Source organism: Anser cygnoides, chromosome 1, assembly GCF_040182565.1.
Source record: "Anser cygnoides isolate HZ-2024a breed goose chromosome 1, Taihu_goose_T2T_genome, whole genome shotgun sequence".
Lineage (NCBI taxonomy): Eukaryota > Metazoa > Chordata > Aves > Anseriformes > Anatidae > Anser > Anser cygnoides.
Window position 1 is genome coordinate 37,126,215 of NC_089873.1, and position 8,678 is coordinate 37,134,892.

Genomic DNA, 8,678 nt, shown 5'->3' on the forward strand with positions numbered 1-8,678 from the left:
GGATTAAGCAATTAAACTTCGAAATGCGTACAGAAATGAACGTGCATGTTCTCAGTGTATAGATGTTGCCACGTTTTTGCATTAAGCTAACAGTGGACTTTTACCCTTTTGGATGTTTTTGCTTAGTGGCACGATGCACTCAAAGCAGTGGCCAGACTGCCAACAGGCATCCCAAAAGAATGGCGCAGAAAGGTAGGTAGACCTGTACACGATGCAGGACACATCACCTGTGGTCTCGCATGAGAGAGAGATGAACGACATCAATCTCATCAGTGTTTTTCAACCATTTATTTATTGGGAAATTTTAAGTGTAAGTTGTGCTGGGATTTTTCCTACTTTCCATTCTTCAGTGATAACCTCATTTAGCAGCTGGAGGGGCTGAGACAGGTAAACACAGCATTTACACCCTATTTAAAGGTTCTTTTTGATCGAGGCTTAGGTCACTTATTCCAGTGCCATCGGTATTGTTTCAGTCTGTCAGTCCCAAAGAACTGCGCTGGCAAAGCTGCACCAGCAGCTGCAGGTCAACTAAAAGGAGAGGTGAAGTTGCCAGATGCTGGTGCTGGCAAGAACGTTGATAGAAACATTTGACAGGGTAAAGGCAGGTCCCCTAAATGGGAGGGTTCAGAGTCAGCAGTGATGTGGGACGGCAGAGTACACCATCACTGGGAAATTGCACTTGGTTAGTATTGTAGGAAAGCGTCCAGTGGGATTATGCTAAATTTGCCTTACTGCTTTCTTTAGCAACATTTGAAGTTCCCTAGCCTAAAAAACAAGCCTTGTATGTATTCATCTTTCTTAACAACTGAGGCACATGATCTCAGCTTTAATAATTTAGTTCTACTAAAACAAATATTTTTAAAGCTTTATAAAATATACATGGTTCCATATATTTTTGATGTATCAGGTAATTTTCTTCCCTGTTTTCTTCTTGCTATATTTCCAAACTGAAATATTCCTCTTTACCAAATGGGGAAGGAAAGGTAAGACATAAGTGCCATTGCTTTCCTCACACCACTACCATTTTATTTTTGATCTACAGCTCCAGTGAATTATTATATCGATTTGGTAGCCTTTTTCTTTCCTGAGAAGTTCTTTTATCCTTCTTCAGTAAGTCTCTCAGAACTGCTGTTTCAGCTTTTCTGTGGTGCACGAGTGGCGGAGGTCACAAAGCCACTGAATTGCTGAGGTAGGAAGGGCTGTCTGGAGGCCTTCTGCTCCAACCACCTCCTCAAGAAGGGTTACCTGGAGCAGATTGTCCAGGACCGTGTCCAGATGGCTTTTGGATAGCTCCACAGATGGAGACTTTGCAGCCTCTCTGGGCAACCTGTGCCAGTGGACAGTCAACCTGAACTGCAAAGGAAGGCTTTCTGATGTTCAGGTGTAACCTCCTGTGGTCCAGTTTGTGCCCAATGCCTTTTGTCCTCTCACTGGGCACCACAAAGAGACTGGCTCCATCCTCTCTGCACCTTACCCTCAGGTATTTCTATACATCATGAGATTCCCCCTGAGCCTTTTCTTCTCTAGGCTGAACAGTTCCAGCTCTCTCAGCCTTTCCTCATAGGGAGAGATGCTTGTCTGGCCCTTCATGGGACTCCCTCCAGTGTGTCCACATGTCCCTCTTGTACTGGGGAGTCCAGAACTGGACCCATTCCTACAGGTAACTCACTGCAGTAACCTCACCAGTGCTGAACAGAAGGGAAGGATCACCTCCCGTAGCCCATTTCTCCAGCCTGTCCAGGTCCCTGTGAATGGCAGCACAGCCCTCTGGGGTATCAGCCACTCCTCCCAGAGTTGTGTCACCTGCAGACCTGCTGGGGGTGCGCTCTGCCCCATCAGGTCTCTGTCTTCCTTCTTATACTGCCCGTCTCTGTCATTGCTCCACATGGTCCCATGGTCCTAATCAAAGAATCAGCGTTACATAAAGGGATGTGATCTTTTCACTGCTATTCCTTGGCTTTCTGATAACTTTAAGATTGATACCAAAACAAAGGAAGCATTTCATGGTTTGGCAGCATGCTGATTGCTTGCTCTGCTGGCCGCAGAAGGGGCAGGGTGACATCTGTGTTACTGCTGTGGCACATGACATCTGGTGTCCAGAGCTGGCAGAGGCAAGGGACATCACCAGGATGATAGCAGTGCCAAATGTTGCTGGGAGGCAGAGAGCAGCATCATTCCTCTGCATGGGTGGCTTTCCAAAAGTGGGATGGCAGGTTTAAATGCAGAAAAACTCAAATTCTGTGAATTGCCTATAAATTCCTTCACCATGCGATTACCTAAGTGTTTATATTTGTGGGAAGTGTCTGAATTGCTTTTCTCACTTGGGGGACTTAACAGCTGGTATAAAACTTGACCCATTTGCTTTCATGTTTTCTTTCAGTATCCTGAAGACAAGAATCCTTCATTGTTAGTTGCTGCCATTGTATGTTGTCATGGTCCATCCGTAGTCTTCAATACACATTCATAAATCTGTTTTGGTAATTACTAGGCTTTAAAAATAGGCAACGTGTCTGTTTTCAGAACTCTGTGTTGTGCCAATAATTTAGGAAGTCCTTTTGGAGAATGAACTTACTCTGATTCAAGTAGTAGTTTTTCAGATCGTCCCCAAATGCTTCATAGTCAATGCTGCTTTTCTGCAAAGTTGATCAGATGAGACCACCTCTGCAGGAGAGAAGCACTACTAGATTTCTCTCGTGGTGTTTTCAGGAAATGAATCCATGGTGGAGTTTGAGGAAAGCCTGCAACTGTTTTATTTTTTTTATAAAACACCTTGCTGGTTACAAGGTTAGAAGGGCTGATCCGGCCAGGAGGGCCCTTGCAGTAGGTGGGCTTCTGTTTTGGAGAGTCCCTGTGAATTCAGTTTCTGACAATGGGCTTACACCTTTGTAAGCACTTCACAGGTTTGGATGCTTAATGCTGTTTCCTTCCTTTCTGCTTTAGGGAGTAAGGGATTACTTTAATCATGCAAAAGTTATTTTAAATATAGTTCTCTTCTGCATACTTCAAGTCTAACAGCAGATCATCGATGGCTGAAGTTGGTGAGGTTCATCTCACGATGTTTATAAAAACTGCTCATATTTTATCTGAGAAATAATGCATTCTGTTGACTTTCCAGGTTTGGCTGACCCTAGCTGATCAGTACTTGCACAGTATAGCCATTGACTGGGATAAAACAATGCGTTTCACCTTCAATGAAAGAAGTAATCCTGATGATGATTCAATGGGCATCCAGATAGTGAAGGTAGTCAACTTATTTTACTTCAACTTTTTAATGAAAAGTGAAGACTTTTTTTTAGAGTTTGGATTTATTTTGTTGTCTGTAACAGCTTTGGGAAAAGCTGCACCTTAATTCCCTTTTGGCTCAGTAACAGAAAAAAAAATGCTATTACTGAACTTTTTTTTTCTCAAGTTATATATATATAAAAGAAATACTGGAGTAATGGAGACAGTTATATGGTTTTGTCCTCATCTCTGTAAATAAAGCCAAATATTTTCTGGGGTTAAACAGTGTTATGTTTTATAATAAAGCAATTGAACATCTTTTCAGTTATTTTACAGTGGTGAAACACCTTTTGTATATATTTCTCAGCTGGTTGGCACTATATTTAAAGCAGAGAGTAGTTTTGGGGAAGGGCTTAACAGATGTATGTTTCTGTGATGACTTAGATGTTAGTCTATTTACCTAGGAGAGATTGCTTATGTTCTATAGCCACCTTAATTACTGTACATGGAGCAAAGTACCTTATGTTCCTGATTATTACAATAGTTGTCTGTACTTGGTAATTCAAGGTTACAGATATTACTCATGAAAAACTGTAGTGTGCTTTGCCTTTTACAAATCATTTAAATTAAATTCTCAAGGACACTGTTTTTGTTTGTTTGTTTTTGTGTTTTGAAAACTTAGCTTCCTGGCAGTTCTTTTATAGTTTGATTTAAAACAAACAAACAGTTCCTCTTGTTTTATTTGGTCATTTAAAAAAATTGATTTTGTCTGTATTCATTTCCTTGTCTGTATTCCTTTCCTCGCACAAATTACCGCTTCACAAATTCAATGATATGTCAAGAACATCCCAGTCAAGAACTCTAATGGTTTCTGAAACAAAGGTCTTGAAGGGGAAGTCCTTGACAGATGCTTGCTAGAAATTTTGTATCTAGCTTCAGACCTTTAAATTGCTGCTGGCAATGTCAGTTTCACACAAGCATCTGTTCTAATCCTTTGCTCCATGTTGCGCAATAATAGGAGGTCATGATATTCTGCTGAGCCAACTCATGGTGTAATGGCTGTCCCATGCAACGAAAGCGATTCAGAAATAGAAAAATGTGGTATTTTTCCCTTAGGCTTCTGTTTAAGATACACAAAATGCATTTTTCTGAAGTCTTGCTTTTGGCAGTCTTTAAATTGAGAGAAATCGCTATTCTGTGAAGGGAAATTTTAAAAAGAATTATGCAACTTTTATATTTTGCGTATTTGAAATTTAGATGTCTTCTAACATGTAATATCTTCTGTGACAACTTCATATGAACATCTGGATAACTTGTTAACGTAAGACCCGCTCAACCTATTTCTCTTCAGTAAGCTAAAGGTTTACAGATTAAAAAACTCTCATCAACTTCAGGAGTATGTGTCAGGAGGGTGGAGGCGGAAGGAACACTTGGACAGGCAGGAGAACTAAAAGGGGAAGGAAAATTCACACTTCTGTCTATGCTTTTCTCCTTTTTTCTTCTTTAAAGGACCTTCACCGGACTGGTTGCAGTTCCTATTGTGGCCAGGAGGCAGAGCAAGATCGAGTGGTATTAAAACGAGTTTTGCTGGCTTATGCCAGGTGGAATAAATCTGTTGGCTATTGTCAAGGTTTTAACATACTAGCTGCACTCATTCTGGAAGTAATGGAGGGCAATGAAGGAGATGCCTTGAAAGTGAGTAGAATCTTTTGTTGCAGTGTTGAAGAATGTGTTTGCTTAGTGAACGTCAGAATAAATAAATGTGCAAATGCTGTAGACAGCCAAAAAGAGGAAGACTCGGAGGACTCAGTTTATTTGTATTTGTGAATTGTTTGTTATCCCTACTGAGCTGAAGGTGGACAGTTTGAATGTTATCCTTGCTAAAAATTTTCAAACAAACAAATGAGGGTTTGGCCGTAACAAAATGAAAGAGAACGTTGCTACTGACTTTAGGAGATTTTAACCCATAATCCCAAATCTGCTTCCAAACCGTGTATGTGGCTAACGCCTCCAGTTTCCATTATCAACCCCATACATAGCAGTTAAAAATCAACTGTATTTTAAAACAAATTGTAGGAAGACACAAAATAAATACTTAAAATGAAAATGAATAGATTTGAAGCTACTGTCAGGGCTGTGTTAGCCAGTGTTTTATTACACGTTTATTATACATGTTATAGTGTATTATTTTTTAGACCTTTTCTATTCTAATTAAGAGAAGGCTTCATGAGGCTCATAAGTTATAAAAATGAAAATCCAGCTCACCGCAGTCATATGCAAATTTAATTGAGTAAACTTGCTCATATGTGTCAGGGTCAAGATAGTAAAAGATTACTGTGACTCTTGAGATTCTGAGCCATTTGTTTTGCCTTTGACAAAAATGTGGTAAATACTTACGTCTGCTCAGAGCTCTAAAATATAAAGCTTTTGGTAATAGAGTCCAGCTAGTTGGCATTTGATGCTTCATTCTAGACAGCAGCCTATAATATTAAGAAGATAATATAATATATTTACTTTGTCAGGCAGTAAGCTTTCCTCTGAATAGTTTGTGCTGAAAATGTATTCAATGCTTTCAGCTATTATTTTTGTGTGATTTTATACTGTCCAGAAGCTTCTAGGACACCTTATGATAGTATGGGGAATACAATTCCCCAAAGATTTTATGAAGCCCAAATTGATTATTGGGAACTCTGTGTTGTTTTTGAGTTGTATTTAATCATGAGTGGCATCAGGCTCCTTGTGCTAAGGAGGCAATGGCATAGCACCAGACTGCCCTGGAGAGGTAGATCACTGAAAACTGTTAGCACCACAATATGGGTCTTATCTGGTAAAAATGAGAATGGAAAACAAAGTTATTTTTTCTCCAGTTTCAGTGCGTGGGCTTTGCAGGAATGGAATTTCCTCAGAAGGAGGAGATGGGGGGGGCAGCTTTTGTCACTTTTAATTGTGGGACAAGCTAAAGGCGAAAGATACCTGTTCTCAAGGAGGCATGAGAGAGAAAGAGGCTCTGACGGGATTTGGGAGTTAGCAAGGGCTGAGAACCTTCTAGTGCCAAGGTGGGGAGGCACATGCAGGTGTTGGTAGCTGCTCTCTGTTCTGTAAAATATGGAACAGAAGCATTTTATTGCCTGAGAAATCTTGTAGACAAGGATAAGTGGCAGCATGCAGTCACAGGCAGCTGGGAGAAAGCAAGGAACAAGTACGACTGTGTAAGGCAGTACCCTCAGAAGTTCAGTATCTGACATCGTTTTTTTGACATCTTAAAAGAGGGATTGAAAGGAGGATTTTCTTCTCTGTATGGAGGTACCAAGTACCTCTCAAGCATTAGATGCTATGTGAAACGGAGGATAAAGGTGCTTGTTTGAAATTGAAATCACTTGAAAAAACAAGTGAGTAATGGAGGGTTGAAGCAGACATTGTGAATAGAGATTGCCAAAGATCCTGAAGTGAAGGCCACTGTCTTCTGTTGGGCTGATGAAATAAATTGCCTTCCGTATATTTGTTTCATTTGTTCATTCTCAAAAGTTTGGCAGTATCCAGTTAAAGCATTATTACCCATGCAGTTGAGCTGTCTTACTTGAAACAGATGTCTGCTTCAACTGTCTCATGCTGCTTAATTTAGCACCTTTTAAAGTGACAAGATGAAGTGCAGCACACAGTGACACATCGCAGTAAAATGTGGGAGGAATGTTTTTAAAGAACAGTACCTTGCATTTTGGGGAGGAAAAAAGATTATTTGGACGATAAGTCTTCTAGTTGTGGCAGTTAACAACCAGACAAGGGGTAATGGAACTTTACAACAATTTGGAGAATCTCATAAACACCTATGGCATCAGAAGTGCAAGAAGTTGCCTTTGATTCAAGTAGTGCTTCCAATTTACTCATAGCTTACTGTGAAATTGATGCCAGCCATTCATGGTTCATAAAATCTGACCAGCTTCAAGAGGCTGTCTTAGCCTTTGCACCTTGATTGCTTGTAGTTACCTGGAGTACCTGCGGGTACTTAAAATGATGATTTCTTCCCATATATACAGAGATGCCAGAGGCATGTGTTGCCACTGGCTCCAAGCTGTAATTTAGAGAATTCTGGAATTCTGTATATTTTTTCTTCCGTTATTCCTAGAAAATAACTGTCTCTGTAAGTCCTGCATGATTGTATTTCATTTTCTCACAGATCATGATTTACCTAATTGATAAGGTGCTTCCTGATAGCTATTTTGTCAACAATCTCCGTGCTCTCTCTGTGGATATGGCTGTTTTCCGAGATCTTTTAAGAATGAAACTTCCTGAACTGTCCCAGCACTTAGACACCCTGCAGAGAGCTGCCAACAGAGAAAGTGGAGGTACACTCAACAGAAAATGCTGTTAAATTCCTTCTTGTTATTGTTTCACCTGAGCACAGGTCTAAAAAACAGCGTTCTAAGTATTTACCTGAATATATTGTTCAGAATATGTATTTATATATTAGGTTGTTCGAAGTGAAAGATGACCATTTCCATTATTGATATGCTTAATATATATATTGGTGTCTCAGGAAAAATAAATACCAAAATCATTTGGTCCCACAGTTAACTGCAAACATGATGATGTTGACAAGGTCATAAAATGAATGGAGTGGCAACACTAATGTACAGCATAGTACAAAAGCTACCTTGGAAAGGTTTCTTGCTCAAGATATCTGTCTAACCACACATCGTTTGTAGTTGCTTGAACTTAGTAGTTCTGAGAAGAATTATGATTTGAGAGCAGATGGCATTTGGTTAGTATTACTTCACCTGTGAATTTTTCTTGTATAGCATTCTCTCTAGACTTTAATAATAATAATAATAATAATAATAAAAACCACACAGCTGTTTCATTTGGGATTGTGTTGTCTTCTCCCCCCTGCCCCCAAGTCTGGAATCTAAGCGAGTTCCATCTTGGAACACGGTAGTACATCTTTTCAATGTAAATAAAATCATGACTGTGCCCAGACTGTACAAAAACAAAGAAAGGGTATCAAGTAAGCGTTCGCTGTTTGAAAGTGTTTTTGTAGACAACAGCCTCTCTGGGTCATGGCCTTCATCCTAGTATCAATTGATGCAGTGCATGAAGTTTTATCTAAGAATAACAAGAACATAAAACTACAGGTTTTCAGGCTGAAATGCTAAATCTTGAATGAAACTGTTAACAAGCCAAAAGGAAAACTGAATATGGTAACAGCTGCTTCTGCTAAGCTGTCAGTGCATCAGGACTTCAGTACAATAGAAAAGACAGACTTCAATGAGAGTCACCTTCATGCAGCTAAAGACTTCTTAAGCCTTTAGTGTCTGCAGAAAGACAATACTTTTTTTTAATAAAAACTTCCAGCTCCTGTCACTTTGGTGGAGGACAGACATTTTTTCTGATACTAAAAAAAAAAAGCACAGATGTTTAATGGTGTTTTCAGAAGTTTATTCAAGCACCATTGTTGCTTA

The 8,678-nt window shown here is 39.7% G+C and overlaps 1 protein-coding gene across 4 annotated transcripts in view; it reads left to right on the plus strand.

The window, feature by feature from the left end:
- The window catches only part of TBC1D30 (TBC1 domain family member 30), a 53,949-nt gene that overhangs the window by 29,066 nt on the left and 16,205 nt on the right, over window positions 1–8,678 (plus strand). For all 4 annotated transcript variants that reach the window (XM_013195943.3, XM_048065332.2, XM_048065333.2 and 1 more), the window contains 4 exons: window positions 127–192; window positions 3,116–3,241; window positions 4,732–4,917; window positions 7,397–7,565. In XM_013195943.3, the coding sequence (XP_013051397.3) occupies window positions 127–192; window positions 3,116–3,241; window positions 4,732–4,917; window positions 7,397–7,565 (547 nt within the window). The remainder of the gene's footprint in view (window positions 1–126; window positions 193–3,115; window positions 3,242–4,731; window positions 4,918–7,396; window positions 7,566–8,678) is intronic.